At 44.3% G+C, this 13495-nt stretch overlaps 1 protein-coding gene across 1 annotated transcript in view; it reads left to right on the top strand.

The window, feature by feature from the left end:
- The first annotated feature begins 611 nt into the window (after positions 1-611).
- RNF150 (ring finger protein 150) overlaps positions 612-13495 on the top strand; it is a 123716-nt gene continuing 110832 nt past the window's right edge. The window contains exon 1 of the mRNA XM_075709478.1: positions 612-1077. Within this exon, the coding sequence (XP_075565593.1) occupies positions 612-1077 (466 nt within the window). The remainder of the gene's footprint in view (positions 1078-13495) is intronic.

Genomic DNA, 13495 nt, shown 5'->3' with positions numbered 1-13495 from the left:
CGCGCTGCCGCCGCCAGGTGGCGCTGCCGCCCCGCCGCCGCCTGCGGCCCCGCCGCTCCTCGGCCCCCGCCGCTCCTCGGCCCCGCCGCCCCGCACCGCGCAGCCCCTCCGCCGGGCCGCACCGGGCGCCCGCAGGGGCTGGGCCAGGCCCGGAGCGGCGCCGCGCTTGCGTGCGTGCGTGTGCCCGTGGAAATCCCCCCCCCCCCCCCTCCTCCTCCTCCTCCTCCTCGCCCGCCGCCTCCTCCGCGCCTTCCCCGCCCGGCGGGCGGCCGGGCTGCCAGAGCAGCGGGGGAGGCAGCTGTGCGGGCAGGGCGAGGGAGGGGAGAGGGGCAGGAGGAGGCGAGGCGGCGGGGAGGGAGAGGGGAGGGCGGAGACGGGGCCAGCCCGAGGAAATCAAACGGCCCCGACATGAATTAGGCAGCGGGCTGCAGAGGGGAGGGCCGGGCCCCCTCCCTCCTTCCCTCCCTCCCCGCCCGGCGGGAGCGGCGCCGCCCCGCACGGAGCCGGCTGCTCGGGGCGCGCCACACGCACGCACACACAGACAGACAGACAGACAGGCAGGCAGGCAGGCGGGGGCGGGCCGGCCGGGGTGGGGGGGGGGGGGCCGGCAGATGAAGATGGCAATGTCTGTGATCCAAGCGTGCCGCAGCCTGGCTCTCTCAACATGGCTGCTGTCCTTTTGTTTCGTGCATCTGCTCTGCCTGGACTTCACCGTGGCCGAGAAGGAGGAGTGGTACACCGCCTTCGTCAACATCACCTACGCCGACCCGGCGGCCGGCAGCGCCGAGCTCCGCAGCGAGAAGAGCGAGTGCGGGCGGTACGGCGAGCAGTCGCCCAAGCAGGACGCCCGCGGGCAGGTGGCCCTCTCCGCCTCGCCCGCCGACCGCTACGCCTGCGACCCCGGCACCCGCTTCAACGCCCCGGCGCCGGGCAAGAGCTGGGTGGCCCTCATCCCGCGGGGCAACTGCACCTACAAGGACAAGATCCGCCACGCCGCCGCCCAGAACGCCTCCGCCGTGGTCATCTACAACGTGGGCTCCAGCAACGCCAACGAGACCATCACCATGCCCCACGCAGGTGAGCCCCGCCACCCTGCCCCGGGCGCACCCCCAGGTCGCTGCGGGGTGGGCGGACGCACCCCCGTTTCCCTGCGCCCGGCAGCCCGCTCTGCCGTCCCGCGTCCTTGGGTGGGAGCTGCTGGGGGCGAAGGTGTCCTCGCACCTCCTGGCAGGGAGCGGGGTGGGCTGCGGGCCTCGCCGGGCGGTGGGTGCCCATCCCGGGGACCGTGGAGCACCTCTCCGTGCTGCCGTGGCGAAGGACGGATGCGCCGCTAGCAGCGATGCACGCCGGTGCTCCAGGGGTGAAAAGTTTGGGAGATGCGAAGTTTGGGTCGAGTCGGAGGAATGGATGGGACCCTGCACCGCACCGTGGGACATTGATGTTTTGGTGCGTCCTGAGGATCCTCTGGCAGGTGCCGTGTGGGATCAGGTTTGATTGAGACCTTCGGAAGAGGAGAAGCGTAGCGTTTGTGCTGCAGGCTTATCAGGCGGTGCAATAAAGTAGGGAACGCAGCGCCCGCTGTCTTGCCTATGATAGTGTAAAAGCTGTGGGATCGAGTAGGAATGCCGAGTATCCCATTTGGTGAGAACATGAGATATTTTGTCCAGGACTGAGGCAAGGGGTGGGGTTTCACTCTCCCAGGTGAACGCTCTGGTGGAGTTTGGGCTCGCAGTGTCAGCACATGGGTGCTTGGGTCCCACCATGTGCTCGTCAGCTAGAACTGAGCAGAAATCCAGTCATCGGAAACAACCCGAACCTTGGCTTATGCTCACAAAAAGCGCTGTTTTTGTAACAACGTTTGCTCTGAAATAATGCTGTTTTAAAAACAGATAACCAGACTTATATTTAGGGGTGATGTTTTCTGCTAGGGGTCACTGGTCTCTTATACCAGCAGCCTTGCCATGGAGACTAAAATGCCACCTATTGTGACATCTCAGTTTGGTTTGCATCCAGTAACTAATCATGCCCAGCTGTTTCATGCCAGTTGAATTTTAGCAGAGTTAGGGGTAAATTGAAACACGGAAAGGCTGCAAAACAGGATGTTGCTCTAATGACATTTTAGATTTCCACAGTAAACTAGGTAGCGTGGATGTGCTGAAAAACAATTTGTCGCCTAACTATAACACTATAATACTGCCGATGCAAACGTAACGCTTTTGGAACCTCTTGTGTGCAGCCTCTTTAAGAGATTAACCGTTTATTTGGGCAAATTCATGTTTCTGTGGTAGGATTGGTGAAGACGGGGGTTTATTAGTAATTTCCATTGGTTTTGTGAGACAAGCAACTCATAACCTCTTGAGCGTCTTTAAAACTGTGCTGTATAAGGTGCACATGGTTTAGTAGCTGTTCAGATTATACTTCTTGGCACTTTTAAGTATCACAGGTTATATAATAAGCAGTATAAAGTAGTGGGAGCTTGGCATACTTACGCACCCATAAAGTAAAGCTCAGGCTGTTTCAAAACTTAAGATGCATCGCTTGTTCTCGTCTAGTGAGTTTCTCTAAAACTGCCAACATGTTGGATCAATTAATGGTTTGCCTGTTTTTAAAGTATGCACTAAGCTGGTTTCCCACACAAATGGTGTTTTATTAAGAAACAGTGGGAGTAAAAAATGTGTCTAACCTTTTAAAATGTTAGAGCTTTTGTTTGTTTTAAAGTCTAAAATGAAGCAAGCAGGGAATCTTTCTTACTGAAAGTGGCCTTAGCTTTCAAAAATATGAACACTGTATCACTTACCTTGGGGGTAGCTTCTCTTATGTCGTATGACTGCTTATAGTTTATTCTGAGAATCCTTTCTGAGTACTGAATTGATACCCAGCAGTGCGATTGTACAGTACCAGAGCCTGAAATGAAAGGAAACTTGCAGAAAATAATCCGGACTTGTTGAACACAGTCAGTGAGACTGAAGGACTTTGCTGATTGATTGTATGAGGTTGTCTTTGTTTTAAGGATTTTTGTTCTGTGAAGTTGAAAAATGGCTGTTGGTCTTACCTTAGGGAAAACCTGCCCTCTGCGTACAGTCAAAACTCAGAGGAGTTTTAGAGTGCGTCTGCTGGAACAGGAGGAAAATTAATGATTCTTAAACAAATATTTTACAGACTAGCAGGGATTCAGAACTGGATTTATCTTTACTCTTCCTCTTGTACCACTGTTACGCTGGGACAAAGTGAATGTACAAGCTGTGTAAAATTCTCTTTCTGACTTGCAGCCCTTGACATTTGCTTGGTCCCAGTCTAAATGGTAGCACAAGATTCAAGGGAAGAATGAATCAGGTTCTTGGTTTCTGAGTTCAGCAGCATCTGTGATGCTCTACCCACGCCAAATCCTGGAGTGGGAAGAAGAAAATTCCATCCTGGAAAATACTTGGGGGGTGGGAAGGGAGGGTGAAATATGACCTAAAAAGCAATTTAAAAGTCGAAAGAAATATGATGTTACTTCCCTTTTTTTTTTTTTCTTCCACAGATTTTTTTGAGGTTTCATATAAGCTTAAATAAACTCTTTCTGTACAGAAAACAGTATATCCTGTTGTGTAACAATGTGGCTTCTGCCCTTACTCAAGAACTATTACTCCTGAGAGAGATGCTTTTCCTTAGGTACATTCTTCTCTTCTGTATGCTTTGCCTTCTTTCACTGTCATTTTACCTCTTTGTGCTTTTTTCCTGCTCTTCTCACCCCCACTCTCATTTCTTCAACTCTTGACCACATTACTGTGCTACTTCATAGTGCTTTGCCCTTGCCACTTTCTTCCCAATACTCTCTTTCTCCTGCCAAAGATCTTACCTCACGGCTGTATGTTTAATTATATTTCCTGTTTTCTGCTACAATGCATGCCAATGACCCTTTGCTAACATGGTGCCTTCTGATTTTAAAGTCTCTAGGCAACTGCAGCAAGATACCATTCTTGAATTTCAAGGAGGGTTGGTAGACCTCCTGCCCCCACCCTGACATCCCCACCCCCCAGTCAAAATCAGGGTAGTATTATATCAAAGCTTGTTGTGGAAATCTTCGAATACAACTTTCCAGGATTTATTTATAGCACACCAGACAGAACAGACCAAGTGTTTGATTTGAACCAGTTCAGTCACCATATTAAAAGCCTTTGCTTTCAGGGAGCTTGTACTCAGGTCACTGCTTGCACAGCCAGAAGAGTGAGGTAGAGTTGCGACATCTGCGCTCACGGGGAGTGCAGAGCTCCGTGGTTCTCGTGCTAAGACACTCTTAGCTTTTGCATCATCTGCTACAGCCTTTGCGAACTGGCATCTTTATTTGTATTGGCTTGAAGTATGGCATAGGAGCTGTGAAACCAACTTTGTTTGCTTTTTGACTAAGTATGTTTTAACCAGAGAAGCAACAAAAGCATCTAGAATTTCTGTTTCAGATGCGTTTTATTTCTCCTAAATTCACTTTTCTAGTAGAAAAGTACTCTACTAATATAAAGGATGTTCTTCCTCCAGAAGAATAATCCATGGTGTTCAATAGGGTTTCTGACTGTCATTTTTTTCTTATTCAGAACAAATTAGCTGTTATTTAGGTTTGAAAAGGCTCTAGCCACTGCATCTACATTTAATAACTTGGTATTAATTGGAAGTATTCTTACTACCTGTTGTAGCACGTCCTAACTTCCTCTGAGCTCTGAACAGATGCTGTAAGGGAGCCTTCCAGAAGATGATTCAAGGTGAGAACTTCCCTCTCTCCAGCTCTTATTTGAGGGAACCTAGGTTGACCACTTCTAACTCGGGCACCTGTCAGGTGCTTGGGGCTAGGGAGGGATGTTAACTGCGGCTGTACACATGATTCATATGCGGGTAAAAATCAAATCTTTAGTATTCAATTCAGTTTGAATTCTGGGGTGCATCAGAATATCTTGCAGAATGGATATGACTATTATGTGAAGTAAATTGCATCCTCAGTATTTTGCACCAGAAGCATACATGAGTCAGGCAGTTTTGCATTCTCCGTATTCTGCTTTTCCAGTGCAGCGCGTATGACAGCCTGTTTTCAATGAGAGGCAGGTGCCTCATTTTTTGTAATGGCTCGTACACACTGGCAGCAACTGTCAACTATATCTTTGAGACATGAATCTCACCTGTGGTCTAAGAAGACTCTCACTTCTTCCCTCCCTCTTTGGGCCTCAAGTGCAGCATGTGTGTGCCACATTGCATGGGGAGGGCACAGCCATCCCACTGCACAACCAGGTGCGTCCCTTCACGCATACTGTGAATGTGGCCAGCCTTGATCTGTGTTCATTCAGTTCAGTAACAGTTTCTTCCCTTGTACTCAGATTTTTGTTTCACGATCAATGACTAGTCATGCCTTCTACGTATTTCAAGATGTGTTGGTAGTAGTTTTGGCTTTGGGGTCCCCTGTAGACTTGTACTGATGTGCAAATTAAACACTGAAGTTGAAGAGTTCTCTCTTTACAGACTTAATTCAGTACTGTAGCTACATTTGTTCCTTTACTAAAACAATTGTTTTCCTAATCTTTTGTTGAATTCTAGTGAGGAAGATGTGCTGACAGCACTCACACTGAATTTACATTTGGATAAGTGTGAATTAATCAAGGGTTGGAGATTTCAGGCTTCCAGGGCCTGCTATAATTATTTTCTGTTCCAGGCACCCAGGATTCATTCCTAATAGAAACCAGCTCAGTGGGGGAGGGAGATGGAGATTAGTGCATCTCTGAGCCTTACCCATCATGAAATTGAGGCATGGCTGGGGTGTGCTGCCATCCTTAGGAACTCAGAGGAGCTCCTGGATCCAGCATGTAGGCCTGGCTTTCAGTAGTTTTTGAAAAATCTCGTTCCCGGTATTTATCAAAATCAAGGATTTATAACATGGCTAGAGCCAGCAGTAGTGCCGAGAAGCTGTCCCACTGCGTTCGCTAGTGAGCCACGCTTCTGCCTACTTAGTTCTGCTGTGGTTCAGCGCTAGACTGCTCTGCTGCAGATGTGTTCAGTTATGTCAAGTGGCGGGGGGACTTCGTAATGTTAGGTAACTGGTTTAGCTTTAGCTGAATTAGAAGGGATGAATTTGACCTACAAGGACTAGAGCAACACAATAATCTTAGTCTCCGGTACTACTCGGGCCAGCCACTTCAGCGCTGGGGCACCAAGTTTCGTCATTAGACGAGACACTTTTTGCTTTGTTGAATCTCGCATCTTCTTTCGACCTCACAGCTGGCTTGTGTATCTCCTTCAGAGCCCATTGCAGTCAGTGGAAAGGCAGTGAGTCCACTAAGCTTTGGATCAAGTCGTAAGGTACAGCTTTCCCTACAAAGTGGTGAAGTATTGATTCATTGAAGATTGCATTGATCCTCCAAGCTTACTGATTGCAAAAGCCGTTAGATTTCTGCATGCCCCTTGGTTATCTGCAGCATTTGTTTGCAGTGATATTCATACAAGTGCTGTCTTCAGATCTCTGCAGTAAGAAGTGACACAGCAAGAAGAAAATCTTCCTCAGAAACAAATCTGTATCAGCATTGATTCTAACTGCTGCCTGTTAATCTGGAGCACCTCCTTTTTGTATACCGTCCTTAGGAGCATGGCTTGCTTTTGATAAAGTGATGGTTTGTTCTAGTCCCATTGTATTTTGGCTTTAGAATGGTGTATTTTAGCTTGGGTTATTAGAATACTGTGGCAGTCTGTGGCTAGCGTGTTGACTCTGTTGTAGCTTGCTAATTCATGCAGATACATTTCTGTGCTGCCCCCCTTCATGGCAAGTCACAGAGCACAGGAACATTTTCAGCAAAAGGGGAGAGAAACCTACAGTCAGTTCAGTGTTGGTACTTTAAGAGTCTTGTTTCCTGGTAAGAGAAGAGGACAAATGCTACTTTTTTTTCACGGAAGCGAAGGACTAAAAGAACCCATTCTTTTGCCGCACTTGTTTGATGGAACTCATAGTACATTGTCATGTGAGATGACTGAGTTTTAAGTGACTTCAGCCTCCTTAGACACCACAAGCCAGGCTGATGAAGAGTTAGATCTTTATGAAGGGATAGCCCAATGACTTCTCCACTTCCCAATAACTTCTGCATAGCTAACGTGCACAGAAACAGCATTTATTTCAAGACAAGCCCCACTTCTGCCCTCTTAATTGCATTTGAGTACTAGTCACTTGATGACTTCTTTGGTACGGAAGGGAGCGAACAATACAATCATTGACTCATAGAAATCAGATATGGAAAAGACTGAGTAGTCCATGTAATCTGTCACCTTACTAATTCAGGACTGCTTCCTACAGTGTTACCATCTCCTGCTGTCACAGTGCTTTTTGCTTAGCGTCTTGCAAAAGAAAGAATCTTGGGGTGCTTCAGAACCAAATGCACGCTATGTAAGCAGCAGAATGGTGCTGAGGCAAGAGGTATAAAATGTAGGAGGATATTAAATAGTAATACTATATCTTGCAATAATCTTTAATTCTCATAACTTCCACAGAGTCATTTTGCAGAGGCATAACTGCTAAAGGATAAGGTTTAAAACCAACTGTATCCATTGTACCACACAGTTTAGGGGAGTATATGGCAATTGCAAGAAGAAAGAGGAGACAAAATATTTTGTAACTGGTTATGTCCAAACAGGCTTACTCTGCTGTGTCTTGATTCCATAGTGGGATGTGACCCAGGACTTCATTAGTGCCCAGCTCTCTCCTCATTTCACTCCATAGTGTTTTGGTTTCTCTGGAAGAGAAATCTAGATGGACAAGGCCGCATGTCAGCCACTGCACAGTTTGACCAGGTCCTCAATGCGGATGAGCGGGGATCAAGGACACCCCAGGGTACCCTGCTTGTTCATGAGTGCATTTAGATGTAGTATCTCAGAAGGTAATTCTATTAAGAACTACAATTTCTGTTTCCTGGAGGAGAAAACCCAAATCACTTAGGTGAAACCTCAACTTTTAAAATTTACTGTATTAAATCTACCAGCTTTATATCTACTGTCTGACCCACTGCCCATATTAGTGGACGCCAAGCTTCATAAACCTACAAGTTTGCTAATGAATTTGCTGTGAATTGAAGCTCATCAGTAATAGGCTTACTGTTCTTCAGTGCATTTTGTGGACCCCTTAGAAGTAGTCCTCCAGTCAGGATAGGTTGAAAGTTACTGATCTAGGTGAACTTACCACCCTGGTGGAAACAATATTTTTTAGTTCAAAAATGGATGAGTGGAAACACTTCTTCTTTCACCACTTCTAGTAGATGGAGAAAGGTTGTAAAGATTGGTTTGCTTATGAAACAACAGTACTATGCAGCTGTGTTTTACAAGAGAGGCTTAACAAGGGCATTATTTATTTTTTTTGTCCCCTCTTCAACAAATTATTTGAGATAAACCTTCGAAAACTGAACTGAGGAGAACTGAAGGAGATGATGAAAAGATTAACCTGCTTGTTTTATTGCTATTCTACATTGAAATATGAAAAGCTAGCATCTTTGATTCTTTGCTACTTAAAGATATAATAGCTTTTTCAAATTATTGTTCCTTTCTTTTCCCTCTCAAGAGAGACTTATAAATAACATCAATAAAGTGAAGTGCCTGTTCATTTGCTTCTGACAGTATAATCATAGTGATATTCAATTATGCTGCTAGACCTAAGGGTCTGTCAGAGCTTCGATCTCAAATTTGATGTGTTTAACTGTGTTTATGTATGTGATGTTCCCTGCTGTAAATTGGAAAGGTAGCCCATTTATTTCAACCTTACTTTCAGTTTGAGACAACATTGGAGGAAAAAAAGGATGTTTATCTTTTTAGTTCCCAAAACACAGAAACATAAATTACAGCCATGTAACTCCATAGAGTCCTGGTTTGAGTATATCTTGTGTACTCCTTAAACACAGATAGAAGCATTACATCTGCATAGGAATGTAATTCCTCCAGGGATACACGAAATAGCATGAGTTGGCAAGTGCTCCCTTGTGCTACACACTTAACAAGACATAGCTTTTTAAAATTAATGTAAATTCCATAGTGTCTTGAAGCCTTTATCATGAGAGAGGACCCCTGGCACTGGGGTGCTCCATAACAAATCAGTTCTCTCTGGGCTCTCTTCTACGAAGATAGCCCACTACTACTGACAGTTGTCTATGAACCATCATCATTTGCCCCTGAACATTGGCTTAATTATGTAGTAGGATATTATTATTCTTCAAAATTTGTTCCATACCTTGGGCTTCCTCCCTTTTTATATGCTCTTTGGTTTGCCTCTTAACTGTTCAAATCTCTCCTTACAAGGCATCTCTTTTTTGCAAGTCATTGTAAGAGTATCTCACCAGATAATATATGTATTTTAACGAGAATTATGCGTCACATTAACCTCTGGCTTCCAGCTTTATAAATCACACATCATTAAACTGTGCTCTTCTATTTATTGCTTGATCTTGCAGTCCTTGTCAAAAAATTCATTTCTAGCATGGTCACTGTTACATTGTGTTGAATGTGTCTGACGTTACACAGCAGCACTAAGAATGGACTTGAGCCTAGTAAGTAGATTCATCTTCAGTTAATATGTATGTCTAATCTTAGGATTACTGTAAAATGTGTCAACATTAGTTGAATATGTGTTGTGGGTTGGCTGGGTTCAGACCCAGTACAATAAGCTGTACAGTTTTATTGTTTTGCTTAAACTGATTTGTGGAGCACTTGAGAAGCTTTTGCACCTAGTTGTTACTGTCATACTAGCAGAGCAATTCCAGTTCCTCATGATCAAAGCTCTGGGTGTCTAACAAGTTTCACTATAAAAGGTTTCTTGGACTTTCCAATTATGCAAGAGTTCTGTATCAGTATCTGATAAAGATCTCTCTGGTTTTACATCCTGTGATGCTGGCTAAAACGTTAGTATTGTTTTTCCTTTTCCGTTTCAATTCAATATTTTCTATTAGAAGACAGAAATATATTGCTGCTTTTCCTTTGCCCTTTCAGAAGGCTCTGTATGAGATAATCTTAAATCTGGCCATATTCTGGGGCATGTCTGTGTTTGTCCTAAAAAAAAAAAAATCTTTAAAACAGAACAGTCTGATGCTGCAGTCTCATTTGTAATTGCTTCTTGTACAGAACATGCTTTCCCCTCTTGTGCCTTTTTAAGCTTTTATTATACGCTCACTGTCTCCTAGCTTTACCTGCCAGTATCATGTTCCTTTAGTGAGGCAGCTTTTGCAAGGTTGCGTAATCTCTGTGCCTGGTCTCTTATCGCTCTTTATATGTCCATATGTTTGAAGTACCACCTGGTTGTCCATGAAATTCATACCTTTACTAAATACTACATCAAGACTTTTCACGCTGGAAAACGAGGAGCTGTCTGAGTAGAATCCATTATGTCTTGTTATAATATTGCCTTTGATGTCTTTCTCTTGCCTTTTTTCCCCTTCAATCCTCTATCCTCTTAATTTTCTACTTAGTTTTTGCGCGCTCTCTTTTTTTTGGCGGGGGGGGGGGGGGTGGGGGAGAAGTATAATTTCTTTACTTTCCACACTTCCAAAAAATCTTTCCCTTGGACAATTTATACATTTTTTTGGTGGTCTTCACTTCTCTTTTTATGTACCCTGCACCTATTTTTCATCTCTTCTAGTTTTTTTTTTCCCTTTCTCCCCACCCCTTACCAAAGGCTATTGCTTACATACAAAGTTGACAGTAAGGGGAAGCAGAGCAGGATTATGCTCTTTTGGTTGCTTTTCCTTTGCAGCTGACTCTGGGTTTAAAAAGCATCTGCTGCTCGGGGTTGGCTTGGAGGAGCGGGACACCAGCAATCGGGAAGTGTGGCAGTGCCATTTATGAACAGAAGACTGCCAATCAGGCATAGCACATTTGCTCTGCAGAGAGCGGCTTTGTGCTGAATGCTCCTAGGTCTTTTTCATGAATTCTTAAAAGACTAAATTATGGTTCCCTCTATGTAAAGAGGCAGATCCTGCGCTTTCATGCTTTTGCAGAAGAAGATGAAGTTTCCCCCGCTGGGTGCTAGAAAAACTGGCTGGGAATTTTTCCATCAAAATTGTTTTTCTTTAGTCGTGAAATGGATTTTCAACAAAAAAAACTGTTTTGGAAAGTTTTGCTCTCCAGAAAAGATCTTACAGTTCTGAGTTTGAAGAAAGATTTTATTTTAGTAAATATTTAATGTCGCAGAATTTCAGGTTCAGAACAGTTTGGTTTCCCTTTCCTTTTTTGATGATATATTACCTTTTAATCAGCTTCTACCAGCTTCAGACACTAGTTCCACCCCAGAGCATAGATCTGACTTCTTCCCAACTCAAATGTTACACTTCTCCAGGAATCAGTACATGCATTTGATTACAAGTGTTATTTAAAGAAATTGAACTCAGGTTTGTAACGCTGAATTTCTTTTCCCTATGATAGTGTGCCCACAGCTTTGTGTCTTCCTGTAGTGCAGTCCCTAAGCTGTAAGATCTTTGGCCCTTGCTCTGTGTGTGTATATCCTTACCAGCAGGCTAGACATGACTTTAGCACTGTGTCTAGATATGCATGGGAATGATACTTGGTATGAGATAAAGATTGCCCTCATAGACAAAGACATAACAAGGATCAGTAGCTGTCAGTGGAAGTGAGACAAATTCAGGCTTGTAGTAACATGCGATTTCCTAAATGGTTGCCCATAACTTAATGTTATTTGAATGGGCTTGGATAGCTCTCTGAAAGTCCCATCCTGGAAAAATTACCCAATTCTCTGGGAAAATTGTGGTAGTATGTGTACAAGGAAGGTTAGAGAAGGTGATCGTGGTAGTTCTTTATGGTTTTAGGGACTGTACCTCTCTGGAACTACCACCCAGCTCTATTCCACACTTGGAGACTGTCAAAACAGCTCTGGCAGAAGCTCTGCACAGTGGGCAGAGGTAAACCCTATGGCCTGAAGCATCAGCTTTTCAAGATGGGATCTCTGTGTAGCATGTCCTTTTTCACCTGGAAAGAACTTGGCTGGGTGACAGTGATGAACCTGTGTCAGTTCGTTATTTCTTTGTGACTGTTGGTTATAGAAGAGGAAGCTGCAAGAAAATGCACTTGCAAGAAAAACATAGTCTAGGCAACTTCTGGGTTTTTTTGTGTCTGAAGATAGCCAACAAACACAGAGAGCTGCCTGTAAGCCTCCACAAAACAAGCATTTGCTGGAGCATCTGTCTCGCATCATAAAAGAAGTTGGAAGCCTTTCTCTTCCAAAACTTCTATTTAAATGTTGAATGCCAGCACAAAGGAATATCATGATTAAATGCAACCCAGAGCAGCAAAGGTGTCACAGGTGGGGATAAAATACTTCAAAAGCCAATAGTACCATCATTCCTTTTGCCAGAGAAATGGCTAAAATAGCCATTAGATGAAAGTCATGTGAGTGAACCTGAATCCTGGAGAGGTGAATTCATGTTGATGGGAAAAGAACAGCTGTGGAAATTAGCTTGTGACCCCTGTAGCATCATCACTGGGGAGACATTCTTCCTCTCAGAGACTATGAAACTTATTTGACTAATCCATATATGTTAATCCCCATTTCAGTTCTCTGCTGACTCCCATGTCTCACTGGTACCCACTGTCACAACCTTTGAAATGTTCTTGTTTGCTGCCTTATTGCTGTTTGTTCCAGTCCTTTCTTGCTGCCTTTACAGGTGGTGGGAACATTCCCTGAGATGATGAGGATCTTGGTCACCTTGTGCTCAGGTTTGAGCTTGTACATTTTCTAGTTGCCTTTAGCAGTTTTGCATGTTGTTTGGTGTTTGAGTATGGGGGACTGTATTGTTCACAGAATATAGCCCAGCTGGATCCACAGGTGAATTGGAGAAAGCTACCAAACAGCTTAACTGCGCGGGAAAGTAATGAGCTATGTCTAAGGCAGTCGGGATCCTCTAGTGCATATTGATTCTTCAGAGAATTCATCTGTCCTTTCCACTCCCCTGGCCTGCCAACCCCTGCTTAAGAAACCACATAGGAAAATCTCCTTTTTCTAGGGTTTTTTTTTTGTTTTTCCTCTAGAGACATTTTCTTTTCTTTATCCACCTAAGTCCCAGACAGTCTTTTTTTTTTCCTGAGTCTGCTAACCAGAACTTCTTGAGATGCAATTTGAGAGAGTCCATAGCCTATTTTTAAGAGAAAAATATGACTGTATAACTATTTTTTCTGAATTTATAATCTGTAATGGTTGGTAGTTCAAGTAAATTTTTGGTAACAGAGAATTGATATTACCTGGTTTCTAAATACGGATGACCTATCACTTCTTTCTCTAATAATTAAGGGCTTCATTCCCGTTAACTAATTTATATAACCATCTTTCTGCTATTAGACTTATGAAAAATAACAAAGCAAGCACTGAATTTTTAGTATAGAATATCTTCTATTGATTATCTTGTACTTTTGTTGTGTAGACTCTGTTCATAGTTCTCAACCAATACTGTGCTGAGTCAGCACAGTGATTGCTGTTGGTCTTTTCTGGACAATTTATTTTGTGTCC

This window comes from Pelecanus crispus, chromosome 4, assembly GCF_030463565.1.
Source record: "Pelecanus crispus isolate bPelCri1 chromosome 4, bPelCri1.pri, whole genome shotgun sequence".
NCBI lineage: Eukaryota > Metazoa > Chordata > Aves > Pelecaniformes > Pelecanidae > Pelecanus > Pelecanus crispus.
Note: the sequence above shows the minus strand (reverse complement) of the source record. Positions and strands in the feature narration are given on the sequence as shown.